General features: G+C 41.7%; 1 protein-coding gene across 1 annotated transcript; it reads left to right on the top strand.

Moving 5' to 3' along the window:
• Window positions 1-8509: 8509 nt before the first annotated feature.
• Window positions 8510-11116, top strand: LOC5667940 (probable cytochrome P450 6a13). The gene is made up of 2 exons (XM_001688153.2): window positions 8510-9682; window positions 9747-11116. Exons 1-2 carry the CDS (start codon window positions 8608-8610, stop codon window positions 10172-10174), a joined length of 1503 nt encoding a protein of 500 aa, XP_001688205.2. The 5' UTR covers window positions 8510-8607; the 3' UTR covers window positions 10175-11116.
• The last annotated feature ends 3768 nt before the right edge of the window (window positions 11117-14884 follow it).

Below are 14884 nucleotides of genomic sequence, written 5' to 3'. Positions count from 1 at the left end.
TCATTGATGGCTGTTGTGTGGGACCTGTTGTGTGATGGCATATCTCGCTGCTTCCCTGACCTGTCCCTGGCTGTCATGGGTCGCTTCCGGTAGACTACCGCAAAATGAGAATATTGTTGGAGGGTAGTTTTTTGTTTTGTTTTACCTCCACCATGCCAAGCTTTTTTTGTCGCGAATGAATGGTTTAACCAAGCGTTCTTCCCTGGAGGGGTCGCTTCCACCCGCAGTGGACAGTTTGACTAAATGCCATTTTAATGCGATTTCCATACTAATTATTATGCAGATTTAAATTCATTATGTTGTTAGGCGCCACCGGGTTTTATTGTGCTTCAAATATGCGCGTTTCGATGTTTATCTTTTTTCAGTTTTTTATGAAGTTTTCAATACATTAATTATTTCTGTTATTTTTTTTTTCTTAAACTATTTCGCTCCTCTTTTTTTCTATTGCTTTTTTCCTTTTCTCTTTCTCTTTTATCTTATTTTAGTTGTGTTCATGTTTGCTTTCGTAATTTAAAGTAATTTTATTGAATCATTTATGATTTCTACCACACTTTTTTATTTTCTTCTTTGTATGTTCATATTTCTTTCATATTTTTTATATTCTTTATGTGTGTAAACCAGTATTCAATACTATTCTCCATAAGACAATGTTTATATTTCACTCTTTCTGCAATATTGTTAGCCAACATTCAACATTCTTTCCGCACAAACTTCCAGAGAAGATAGTGCCCATTTTTCCATCCCATTTCACGTTCGGCGCCCCCAAATAGTAGTTGCTCGTTAAAATTTCATCCTCAGCACGATTCGCTAAAACACAGCCAATTGGCACGTTCTCCTCCAGTACGGCGCGTAATTTACGCCACTTTCGATTGCTGTTTTCATACGCTTTCTTTCCTCGTTCTGCTACTTGCTGTCCATTTTCAAACGCTTCGCTATCGGTAAACTTTCAGCCCGTTGCTTCCCGTTGTTGTTCTCGTTTGCCCAATCCAACAACCAACACCATCACCATCATTAAACGAACGGTTTTTGGACAAGCCCAAAAACACGGCGCGATCGATGCAAATTGTGAAACTATTGCACAATTTCGAACCCGTCTTCTGCCGAAAGCTGTTTGCAATATTCTTGGCTAGTTCTCTCTCTCTCTCCTCCCACTTGCCAGTTTTTCCCATCGCGGAATTAATTGGATTCAAACACTTGATTTTTAATTTCCCTCCTTCTTGCTCGCTCGCTGGCTTTCAATTGCTTCCGAGCCTCATGTCTTGCCGGTGCTATGGTGTTGCGCTAACCGTTCACCAAATCGCTTTGCATGCAGTGGACTGCGGACTATGCTTCTATTTGGGTGAAATACACGATTCACCTTCCTAGCACTAGCACCATTGGAAGGCTGTGTCGGTGAAGCAAAATAGCTAATAGTTTCTCTGGCCAGCCAGGGAAAAAGATTCGTGATTCAAGCAGTTTGGGACAAACAAAAAAACTACATTCACAATCTTGGAAGAAAGATGGAATGTATAAGATTTGGAGATTCAGCATTGTAAAACGGTGCTGTTGATATTGGTTTCAACATTTCCATTTAATTAAATTCCCATCTTGCGATCATTCGTAGCAGACTTACAGCTTCAATCGTTTCAAGCTATTTAACGAGCTTTTATTGCATCGAACACGGAAGAAGGCGGAAAATAGCCAAACATTTGTGCTTGATATTGGATGAATAAAAATAGTGTACAGTGTGAAATTAGCATATATAGACAATTGCTGAATGTATCTTCTCTCTACGCTTCTTTTTTGCACACGCTTAGTTACAAGACTGTTTCTACGGTAATGCAATTAGTACAACTCATCAAAATACTTGTACCGTTCTATATTCGCAGATAATTACCATGTATTTCCGAAAGAGGTCGCTGTTTGTCGTATACTTAAGCGAGAATAGTAGTTAATGCCATAATAGTGTTCATTTCAACATAGCTTGTGCCAAAGTGACTATTTTAAAATCAAACTCTAATCAGTTGTTAATTGAAATATCTATTTTTGTTATAAAAATGGTCAAAACCTTCTAGGGGAAGGTAGGTAAAGACGGACACTGCGGGTAAGATGGACACTTCTCATAAATGCATGAAAAAGGTAATTTTCGTGTAATTCAACAATGTAGAATCCAAACTGAAGGTAAAACAACACATTTGAGAACATGTTTCGTGTAATAAAAGCGAAATTGGTTAAATCCACGAACAAAACAAATTTTCAATCATGTACACCCTTGTGGATCTAATTTGACTACTGCCGTTCTTAAGCTCTTCAACTTGTATTGTTTATATTTCAGGAAGTTTTATTTCATGAATGGGTTGTCGTGATCATTAATGAAAAAACTGGCGAAAGAACGAGGATAAACGTAATACAAAATATTGTTTTCTGGTGGTTTAAACATTCTGACACCAAAGCGGGAAAGACGGACAATTTGTCATAGGGAAAGATGGACACTGAATTTGTTGAGTTATTTTACTTCTAATATCAATTGGTGATAAAAATATTTCTTCAAACACCTTAAATAAGGGTATTTTGAAGATATAAACCATTACGCAACTAGAAAAAGTAATAAATAAGCGAGAAATAAAACACCGGTGAAATAGCAGTCATGCGTTATGATATTACTCGCTCGACGCTGATGAGGTTCTTCACGAAATCCAATATTTTGTCACGACTTGGACAACTTTAATAAAAAAAAAGATAAAGTGCAGATATCAAATCGTTCAGGAATAGATGAGAGATTCTATGGGTTTACAGATATCAAAAAGTTCAATCTTCAATGTAAGAAATGGCTGGACCTATTAACAAGTCCCTCAAATATGCTGTGGTCGCGGACTTTCCGCGGAATAATTTTCTATAGCGAAGTTTTAAATTGTTGTTCTGTAAGCTGGTGCAACCTCCACTGTTAGTGCCCGATATTAAAAAAAAGATGCCTTAGATTCTGCATTCTACGTTCTATTAGAAGCGATGCTAACAATTCCTAAATTCACGGCTGAATGAATCGTTGTTGCAATTGGCCAAGAATTGGTTTATAAACGTACCAGGACGTGGAAAGCGATAGATATTGTTAAAATACTGTAAAACTCTTCAATTTCCTACGTTTTCTAAAGGTGTCCATCTTACCCTTCATGGTGTCCATCTTTCCCATATCAGGTGTCCGTGTTACCCGAACATTTCAAAACTGCACGAAAAAAATCATGTTTTTCATTCATGAAAAAAACGCAAAAATCGAAGGAAATATAAAAGTTTCAACACATTTTCTGATAAAACATGAGTGTAAGATAATGTATGCATATTTTCATGGTCGTTGCACCTATATATCCTTAGATTTTGACCATTTCCCTTAACGTGTCCGTCTTTACCTACCTTCCCCTATATCTTCTCTCCCGCCAATTCTATTTGTTGAACCCCTAAAGGTATGCAATTGATAATTTACACAAAATTTGAAAGAATAACCGCATTTTTTAGTTCTGTACCTCTTATTGCTAGGAAAACTCAATCAAACTTATCTTGTTGTTGATAGTATGTGATAAAAAGAATCCGTTTTTTCCTCCTCTCCATAACTTTATCACCCAAATGCCAATCGGTATAAAATTCCCATAAATCTTCATCCACGCGGTCGAAAGTCAGGCAAAAAAGTCACGGCGCGCTTTCATAAAACAGACCATGGTTTTCACTCCTGCCCAACGTAGATCCCCATTTTGGTCTCGTTTATTGATTGAGTGTCAAGCGAGGAAAAATGATTCGCAATGGCAAAACGATGATGATGATCCCGGAACGAGAGAGCTCATCGGACGTACATCAATCCGCGGGCACCTGGCGTCCCATGACACACCCACTGACGGATGCGAACTCACTCAATCAAAAAAAAAAGGGAGAAAAAGATATCAGTATAACCGAGTGCCGAACGACGAGGGTCGCCAAGTGCACCAAACTACCCATTCCATTGGGGGTTGTTTTTAATCGACAATCTGAACGAATGTCATTATTATAGCGTATTAAATTTATTGCTTCATCCTTCCCTCGATTGAGCGGGATTGCATCGAACGGGAGAGCCGGAGTGCAATTCCAAACCATTGTATCACTATACAAAACGAGCTTGAACAATGTGGATGAGTTGACATTGATATAAATCAATTATGATTATGTGTTTCATCGTGCCAAAACGCGCGAGATGCAGTTTGTTCATTCGTGACAAAAAAGCGGACAAGCGCCTTAAAAGACACTTCAAAAAGGAGCTTGGGCCCGTTTGCAAACGCAAAACGGATGCATTTTAAAAGCAATTTACACGGCACCAACATTTAATGAGCTTGCCGCTTCTGCACGGGCGTACGAAATTGAAGGATTAACTTCCGCCCGGTTGAGCGCTTCGCTCGCTAATTTCTCTCTCTTTGGTTTTTGCGAAGCGCCCGTCGTAGTAAAGCCACAGTTTAATCAGCTTTCCGCGGGCACATTAATGTCCAGTGAGGTGTGATGAGACTGGTCGCTGGTTCCTGTTTTAAGCTGCTCCCTCTTTTTTTCTGGTTACGGTGTAAAGGGTACGTATGCTACCCACTTTTAAGGCTATTAAATTGAGTATCCAATTGATGGGATGAAACGGCAAATTATATCATTTAAGCTCTTTAAAAATGGTTCAGTTATTTATAAACATAAAAATCCTTGTTTCATGCTATGAAAAAAACATATTTTAAATAATAAATTAAAGCACCAATGTGGCGTCCCCTCTCACTCTCTCTCTCTCTCTTGACACGCAATCAATCTACCGGCATTCTCAACCCGCCTCAGCAACCGGGCGCGTGTGCACGCACCATACTGCACCCGAGTGCAATTGTAAATGAACCGTAAAATGTTTAATGATTGGTAACAATTGTGGCAATCATTTGACGCCCCCGTTCCTTTGTCCTCCCACCATTGACACATGACACAACCGTGGCGTAATGGTTGGGACCGAGCGCAAACGCACACTCCATCTCCATCCCAGCCATCGTCCGAGGTCGCGCGCTCTTTTACGGTTGCATTATCAGGATAGATTTTGCACTGGAAATAAATAAAAGTGTTTAAACAAGCACGTGATTTTTCTTTTATAATACTGGGTGATTGTGTGCTATGTTTCGAGCACATTATTTCCAGCTGAAATGGGAGGAAGAATGCCTTTTGCGATTGAAATTGTTATGGCGCTGCTGTGTACCATTACATCGGTGTACTGTTCGTGGGGCTGGAGTGGAGCTCTGTGCAGTGGTTTTAGTATTTATTTATTTGTTCTATGCATTAAACAGAGCTTAATGAACTGTATTGAGCATCGTTTGTGGACTGAGCTGGGAAGCGATCGCTCGGAAACAAGCGTGTGAAAAGCTTTGTTTATTTTACATCCTTTAAATCTGATTTGATGATAGTATTTGTCCATTAGATGCCCTTTATAACGTTATCTCAATCATCCTGTAATCAGCTTATAGCTGGTAATAAATCTTTCCCCAAAAATAATGCCAAAAAAGCAGATAACTATCCGCGACAACAACAGCTCCCACCAATTATTGGTGAGCTATCTCCATTTTCCATCACCTTGAACGACTTTTGCTAGATAGGGGAAGTCAGGGTAAGTTCGACACCTTGCCGTTTTTGTATTGATAGAACTTTTTGAAGCAAAAAAATTAGTACACATTATTTATATCAGCTGTTTCGAACAGTTGAGTCACATTTCACTGATTAGAAACCTGTCGATTGTCAAAAAATAACAAAATAAACACATGGTGGTTCTGATTGACAGCCGATGTAATTATGACGACAGTGATGATGACTGTATAGTCCGTTCAGTGATTGAATATGCGCAGGTTGTTTGGAAGCCATCTTCTCAGCGCTTATCTGACCGCATCGAGTCAATACAACGCAGATTCACCCGTTATGCTTTGCGTCTTCTCCCATTGGCAACCAGGCAGTCAATATCCATCCTATGAAGCACGCCTAAAGCTTCTTGAGTTGAAAAAAAAACTCAGTGACAGGCGTCGTATAGCGCAGCAAATGTTTGTTGGAGGTCTCCTAACGGGAAACTGTCGACTGTCCAACCCTACTCCACCGACTGGACATCTATGCTCCAACGGCCCCTTTATGCTCGCGACTTCTGCTTAATGTCCCTCGTTGCCGAACGAACTATGGCTCAGGAGACCCTATAATCTCTATGTGCAGGGCTTTTAACGTAGTCTACCAATTTTTCGATTTTGATGCGTCTCTAAAGTCGTTTAAGTCGTTAAAGTCGTTTTATTCAACAAAATTACAGTTTCCGTGTTAATAATATTGTTTTATAAACACTATTGATTAGTTTTGTATCAAAGTGCGTATTTTTTATATTAAACTATATAGTATAAAATGTGGGCAACCGCCATACAAACGCCGGGATGAAAATCAATTCCTCGTGCTATTGCAATTTATCTTCATTCAATACAATTGCTCTTACTATACAGGGTAGTCCTATACTTAAATCGTCAAGACAGCGAATAAAACTTAATAATTATCGCTCACAACATTGCATTATTACGTATCAGTTAACAGCATCAATAATAATTGTTAGGAATTAAAACGAAGGCGGAATAAGTTTCTGACTGTAAACGAATTTTTAAAGTATTACGCACTAAAAAAGTTGTGTTTTTCATGGTTTGTTTGGAAAAGAACCGATTCCTATCTTACGACCTTTTTAAACTGTTTTTCCTCTCTTCAGCTTTGTTTTCTGCCTGTTTGTTTCAAATGCCCGTTTATGACAGGTAGTTGGTTACTGGGTGTGTATGGCTCATACGACAACACGTCAAAATCGCTCGCGCTATTTTCAAGAAAAAGTTTAATAATTTTCGGGGTCGCAGATGGTCGCAGCTAATTTTAACGACAATGCGTAGGAAAATTGTTGATCTTTCCAATGATATACGACTCACGAGTGAAATCGAGTCGAATCATAAAAAAACCACTCTCCAAAATAAAAATATCCAAAAATCAGCAGTGATGTTTGGTTTTCAATCATTTATGAACTTTAAAAACAAGTTTTTGCAAAATATTAAGACATAACATCAAAGTCTGACAAAAAACCTTTCCAACGACACATTGATTATCAAAATCTAACCATCATATACTAAAATATGATGGTTTATATTCGGTCGAAAAATAGCTCAAAGTTGGGACAAAAAACCCAAAGTTTACACTTTGATGGCCTATTTCTCAGTAAGTTTAAGATAAAAACGTGAAATATTTTGGTTTCAACTAAGTTTAAGTATCTATTTTAAGAAAATGATTATGGTGTAAACCTGCGATGAAGTTGGTTTTTCGATTTTTATACAGGCGTTTGCCCAATGTGCAATGGGGGTAAAATCGACACCATACTCGGTAGTAGTGTAATGCTTATTTGTAGCATGTTAACTTTTTTTATATCGTAATTTGAAAGTGCTTTTATTTCCTACAGATGTCTTGTCACTATGTACGGCAAACGTAATGATCAAGCTGAGCAAACACGCAATTAAAAATACCTTAGAAGCTTTAAAACTCGCGATATCAACAAACCAAGGAGGTGATAATGATGGAGTTTAGCTAATATTCAAACATTCAAACATGTATTTAATATATGGTTTAGGCTTATGAAAATTAATATTGTTATGGCTTTGTCCGTATTTTAAGCTCACTTTAGGCCAGACAGGCTTAACTGAAGAAAAAAAAAATAGTCGCTGGTATGGAATCACATTGACCGATGTTCGACTTTTGGCTTCCGTGTTGGCAGAGAAAAATAAAATTGAACATCCTTCGAATTTATGAAAACAAAGAAGAAGAGTACTGGAAGATACTGGCTGCCAGGTTACTTTTTTTTAAATGAATCTTAACCATTCATTCCGTAAACCAGATGTTATCGCCGCAGCTTCTACTATATGGAGTCTAGTCCCATGCTATTTGTAATGAAATTTGTGTTCTTGCTTGTAACTTTATTTCTTTCGCATATTTCAATAACGTTTTTTTTTGTTCATTCATAAAATTGTTACGAAATACTTTGTTGTACTTCAATGAAAAACTACAGGCCATCAGAGTTTGTTATTTTAAAAGCTAAAACCAATGTGTCGTAATCACTCCACAAGGTGTCGATTTTACCCCATCATGGTGTCGATCTTACCCGCACTGCAGTTGTGATGCAACAAAAAACACACTTTTTTTATTTTTATCAATATGTTATCAAAATCAATCCAGAAGCCGTAGTTTCTCGCACGATGGTACATAATGAATCAAAAAAGTTTTTTTGATGTCTGCTAGTAAGTTTACATTGGTAAAAGTATTGCAATCAGGGGAAAACCTTAAGATGTCCAAACTACCCCCAGTTCCCCTACGTGTGCCTCCACAATCACACACTCACACACCCCCGTTATCTGGCTGGAACCGTCCATCATAATGGTTCTGCACCCGTTGACCCTTTTTCGACGCCCTTGCACAAAACGAACCGGTTTCGCATGCACCACACAATGCACTTTGTTCACCAACCGCACCGTGCAACTGCAACCCTTGCCAACTGCAGTACGCCGACGACCACGCGTCACGGCAGCAGTGCAAGCTAAAACTACTACTCGTTCCGCAATGGCCCTACCGATCGCGTTGTATCTGTGCGTCAGTGTGGTGTGTTTGCTGGTGCTTTGGATACGGCGACGTCGCAACTACTGGTCCACTCGCAATGTACCGACCATACCGGGCCACTTTCTGCTGGGGAACTTTGAGGGGCTGCGCCGGCAATCCGTCGCGGACGTGTCGAACGAGCTGTACCGCCAGGTGGACCGGCGGGAACGGTTCTGCGGCCTGTCGATCATGCTGCAGCCTACCCTGATGATCACCGATCTGGACCTGATCAAGTCGGTGCTGATCAAAGACTTTGCCCACTTTACCGATCACGGTGTGTACCATAACGAGCGTGTCGATGTCCTGTCCTGCCATCTGTTCTGTCTCGAGGGTGCCAAGTGGAAGAGCATCCGGTCGAAACTGTCGCCCGCCTTTACGACCGGTCGGATCAGGGCGATGTTTCCCATCCTGCGGCAGGTGGCCGACAACTTCGCCCACTTTCTGCGAACGGAAGTCGATGGTAAGGCGGAGCTGGATATGAAGGATTGCTGTGCGCGCATGATGATCGATAACATTGGCGGGTGTGCGTTCGGGATTGAGTGTAACAGCTTTCACGAGCCGGACAGTGCGTTCCGTCGGACGGGTGAGCTGGTGTTCGATAAGCCGCGCCACTCGCAGGTTGTGAGCAGCTTGCTCCGTCTCTACCCGGCACTGGGCCATCTGCTCGGGCTCAAAGTGAACCACGACGAGGTGGTTGAGTTCTTCACCGGGATGATGCGCCGTACGGTGGCGATGCGCGTGAGCAGCGACACTGCCACGCCCAAGCGGAACGATCTAATTGACATGATGCTGCAGCTGCGTGCGGCCTCCAACGGTAGCGCTCTCTCGATGGACGAGCTGATGGCGCAAGCGTTCGGGTTCTTTCTGGCCGGGTACGAAACGTCCTCCTCCAATGTGACCTTCTGTCTGTACGAGCTGGCCCTGAACGAGCACTGTCAGGAGCGGGCGCGTGTGTGCGTGCGGCAAGCGCTGCGCAAGCATGGCGGCTTAACATACGAAGCGCTCGGCGAGATGGAATATCTCGACCGTTGCATCAATGGTGAGTGTTACGCCTTTATGAGATCTTCGTTTTTAAGTAAATCTGAGCTTGTTTTCTTCTGTAGAAACACTGCGAAAGTATCCACCACTGCCGCTGCTACCCCGGCTTACCTCCAAAGCGTACCGCATACCGGGCAGTGATGTGATACTGCCGGCGAAAATGCGAATCCATCTGCCGGTGTACGCGATCCAGCGCGACGAGCGCTACTATCCCGACCCGGACCGGTTCGATCCGGATCGCTTTGCGCCGGACCGGGTGGCCGAGCGACACTTTAGTGCATTTTTGCCGTTCGGTGAGGGGCCGAGAATTTGCATCGGCCAGCGGCTGGGCGTGCTGCAATCGCGCATCGGTTTGGCGACGGTGCTGGCCAATTTTCGGGTGCGGCCGGGCCCGAGGACACCGATACCGCTGGTGTTTGCGAAGGATGCGGTCACGCTGCAGTCGGCCGGGGAGGTGTACTTGCAGGTGGAACCGTTGCAGGAGCAAGATTAATTTTGTATAGAATGGCAAGGTGTAGTGTTGCTGTGGAATGATTTCTGTGATTTGAGTAGGAGAAATTGGTGGGAGGTTTTGATCGAATGTTTAGGAAAAACTCACACAAAATGGTCGTTATCTGCATCCAACTGCCTCAGTACATTTGAACGTAGGCAACCTTTTATTAAATGATGTTTACACTCCAGATAACTTGGCCCCGTCTAAAGGCTTGGGAAAATAATGATTGAGGTTTATAATATATCTAGGGTGCGAGCTAAATTTGTGCAGAAGCGCCCGCTATCCACAGGATACAGCAAGAGAGACTTATTCTAAACCATTGCCCGGAGTGAACATTGATCCTGATCCCATACTTGTACTGGATCTTATCCTTAACCCCTACCGATCCAGAAACTAATCTCGAATCCATATAGCTCCAAGAACTGATTCCATATCGTTACTGGAACTAATCCCCAATACCGGCTTTGGAACTGACATAGAACCCATATCGGCCCTAGAACAAGTTCTGAACCTCTATCGGTTCTAAAACAGATCTTGAATTCATACCGCAATTCCACAACTGATCAGTCCTGAAAATGCACTAGTCTGAAGGCACTAATATTCATGGAATCCAAATAATTTCTAGAACTTCTCCCTTTTTAATTGTGACCCTTTCGAAAAAATTCCTGTCCAAAACAAATCCAGTAACTGATTCCGATACCATGTTTGTCAATGAACCATTCCCGATAGCAGAGTTTTGAAAAAAAAGGTATTCAGCATAGGACTGTGGCCATCCAATCAGCCAGGAAGTGCTCGCCACTCTTTACTAAAATACCAAAATAGCAACTAATATACTTACAAGACTAATATTTTATATACTGATATCATTTATCTTCCTACACAATACATTCACTCAAAATAAAGCCAATTACAGCCAAAATAAAGCCAATGTGGTAAAATGTATTACTTCCCGTGTAAAAATACTTTTTGCTGCTAAATTTATGATTCCACAGTAATTCCCCTAGAGGGCGCTTAGATAGTATGTGAGAGAGACGCGTGAAAAACACTACAAATGTTCCGAATATTTATTTTTCTAATCACTTATCCATAATCCTTTAGTTTTACTATACAAACCCTTAAATATTAAAAAATCATTTTATTGCCTCTTGAAACATGCATCAAACACCACCATCACGAACACCATTCCCACCGTGACACTAGCATTTGACTTCAAGGGTCGGCTCTCAATAAACATCCAACGAACGCTGTACCAAGCGGCAGTAACTCGCCATAGGAAAACTTCGACACACCAAAGCACAAAAAAAGAAAACAAATTCCCCAACTTCGAATCGAAATTTATCAAAAAAAAGAAAACAACCAGCAAAATGACATGATTTATTTACGCTGCTAAACGATATAAATTTTGCAAAAACGCCTGGACACGCTCGGGTAGCAGTAGGAAAGCGAAAAAAGAAAATCACGTGGTCGCTCGGAGAAGAAACAACCGGTCAAATATAAAATATATAAACGCGTCCCAATCGCTGCTGCTTGTGAAGGATAACAAGCGAAAAGAGCAACAACAGAGAACACGAGGTGGTCCAAAACCACCAGCAACACCAGCATGGCGTAACGGAGCCCCACACACAGGAAAAAGCGAAAATTCTACACAGCGAGGTAGTCCAATTTGTGTTCGGCATGGGAGATAGCGAGGAAGGGCTTTTTTATACTTTAACTACACCAAAAAAAAATGGACACTGTCACACTGTTAGATCGTGCCCTGTTAAAGCACGGAACTAGGTACGATTTGCCACACTTTTTTCCTGGCTCCAATTTTCCCCTTGGGGATGTTTTTGATAGTTCATGTAGTTCATAGCCTCCTGTTGCTCGTTTTTTCCCCCCTATTTTCAGAGTGTCTCATCGCGAAGGACCACAGCGACGTGTGGCTCCTGCGATAATAGGCTTTGCTAGTAGCCTCGAAGTAGCCTCGGGATTGCGCGTGTTGTCCCGACTACCAGCATGCATTATCGCAACGGCTTCGCTTGCTGTTTGCTGCCAGTTGGAATCGGAAGTGAACTCAGGCGAAAGAAAAACGACCACCATTCGCGTGAAATTGGTTGGTGTCAAGTTGTTTCGCCGACAGTGTCAGCCGAAAGTTGTGGCAGATTGCAGCACCGCGAACCGGTGGGGCGAAATTGCGCCAAAGGTGAAAACCCTCATGGAAGGTAAGTTAAGCAATGTTCTTTCCACAAAATGCGCTTCAATTCCACCGGGGACGAAGGCATATCATACAGCACAAAGGCATTGTAGTATCTTTTCTGTAATCAAAATGCAAAACTGGCAATATCAACAACCGTTGCTTCTTCGAAGCATACGAGTGGAGAGTTTGAGATCTCCGTTTGGATTTTATGCTGTGGTGAACATCTAAAATAAAAATAAATTTAAAAACTCCTTCCATGAAGGCAAGGTGTGTGTGTGATGGAAACTCTGCGAGACACTTCTGAGAGTGCAATCCAATAACCTGTATGTTGTACCAACATATGCCACCAGGAGCTAGAGATGAGGTTCGTCCACAGTAAACCGCGAATTTGTTCCTTTGCTGTTGACCAGGCTTGTGGCTGGGCTGGGTTAGAAGTTTGATTACAATCAGGACTAGTTCCTGCCCGCTTCCTTCACAAAGAAATTGGGAAAGATATGTGTAATGCGCTCGGTAAAGTTAGATTAGTAAAAAGTTTAACACACTCAAGTTTTGAATACTCTTCCGATCGTATTATGCTGCTGACAGAGAAGTAAAACGAACTTCTTGTTCTGTGTAAAACATTTAATTTGTACTGCATCATTTATCATACGCCGCATTTCCATTCACACTCCCTTCTCGCCGGAAACGGAGGTACTCGACAGTGGCTTCAAAAATTGTAATTAATTGCGCAAAATTTAATAACCTCCACAATACATATATATTCAAATGGACTGTGGTCAGCCGTGGCACAGCTGGTGCCGTTGACGCGAACAGAAATTGTCGCGCACTTTCGCACCACGTCAAGCAGTGTAATGTAACAAGTGTGACCATGCTTTGCGTGCTATTGCCATTTACAATCCAGCGGCTTCTGGTCCCGGGGCTACCAAAAGTTGGGTAAATTGTCGTATAATTAGCAAAGCTTTGTGGGAATTTTTATGAAGGCATTTTTTTTTACACAATTGCAAGTGTAACATCAGTTGAAGAAGTCTTTGCCAGGTGGTGCACATTAACATATGATTTAAAACAGTATATTTATCATTCAATTACGTCAAACAGTACTGCAGGTACAAGATTTTTGGATGTAGAGGGTAGCTGTAGAATTGAAACTGAAAGTATAAACACTCGGTTGTACTAAGCCTCTACAGGTTTTCGTACTACAAACCTCAGTACTCTTTCTACTCTATTTCCCTTCTTTTTGCCAATTGCAATAGATAAAGCAGCGTCAAACCGTTGTCCTCATTTCAGTTTTCCTGTTTTACAATCACTTGTCTAGCTCATTTTAAAATTATATCCTCTGTTCGAAGTTTATTCCTTTTTTTTATGTCCTATACATAGCTCACCAAATGCGTTCCATCCGTTGCTATCGGTTTCTGCAAAACAGCCACCATTAACAATTGACACATTGTGTAGCGACAATGTGGCCCAACATGCGCGCTGTTGTATCCTTTCCATTTCCCTATCCCCTTGTCGTAAGAAGTTTGGTCTCGAGATGGTTGAGAAAATTACTTCGAGATAAGGACACATGAACACACACACACAATCCTTGCCGACCACACGGCCTTGTATGCCGGACGCAGCTGCTCATCCGTTCACATTGTGGGCAGGGGGAGAGGTACGAATTCTAATTGAAAATTTCACAATTTATTGTTTGGGAAATTTAATTTATATCACTTGTCCACCGTATGCAGAGTTGGATGTTGAAGGGGGGAGGAGTGTATAAATCCTTTCCCAATGCTCTCTTTTGGGCGATAAAGTAGGTAAAACTGTGCGGACAGCGCTGATTGAAGCTGCACCAATTGCGGAAGTACAATGGAGCTTTTACTACGAGCACTGGTCGAAACGATGAATTTTTGGTGGATTTGCCAAACCACCACTCCCCCCCTAAAGGGTGGGCGTTTTGTGTCCCCACGGGGATTTTGCTGGAAGTATCACATCGTTGCTTCTCCAGTGAGGATTTACATTTCAATAGCCGAAAATCCTTGAGGGAGTGCTTGGTAAAAACGTTGGCAGTAGCAAGGAGAAAGGAATCACTACTGTGAGTGGAGAAAAGTTTAGCCTTTTCTCTCTCTGGTGGTTGAGCATGCATGGTTTTGGAGACGATGTACACCGTTTGGTTGGCAGAACATCAAACAAATCAACTCAAACGAAGGGGAGGTGAGTGATGATGTGGTGTAACTTATTTTGGATTTTAAAAATTATTTTTATAAGCTTATCAACGGCGTAATGAAATGCTACATTTTTGTCAACAAAATCGTTCCCATCTCACCCTGTAATGTGACAGCGTCCCTTGGCCTTTTGGGACCCACAAAAACGTCAACCATTGCCGGTTGAGTTTGAGATTTACCGTGGTGCAGGCAGGCAGCACACACAAAAGCTGCACAAACAATACATCTTTCTCTCCCATTTGACCAACCGTTTGGTCAACCTCACTTTTCAATCCATTCCCTATATCTCGCAAAACTCCAAAACACTGCTTCCCACTTCCCAAATGGCAA

The sequence above is a fragment of the Anopheles gambiae genome, chromosome 3 (assembly GCF_943734735.2).
Source record: "Anopheles gambiae chromosome 3, idAnoGambNW_F1_1, whole genome shotgun sequence".
In the NCBI taxonomy this organism is placed as follows: domain Eukaryota; kingdom Metazoa; phylum Arthropoda; class Insecta; order Diptera; family Culicidae; genus Anopheles; species Anopheles gambiae.
The sequence above is the reverse complement of the archived record's forward strand: the minus strand, read 5'-3'. Positions and strand labels throughout refer to the sequence as shown.

What these genes read in the sequence shown, in the direction of transcription:
- LOC5667940 (XM_001688153.2), top strand. Translation starts at nt 8,608, where the DNA reads ATGGCCCTACCGATCGCGTTGTATCTGTGCGTCAGTGTGGTGTGTTTG. An exon ending in TCTCGACCGTTGCATCAATG is followed by an intron (nt 9,683 to 9,746) that starts GTGAGTGTTACG and finishes TTTCTTCTGTAG; the next exon opens with AAACACTGCGAAAGTATCCA.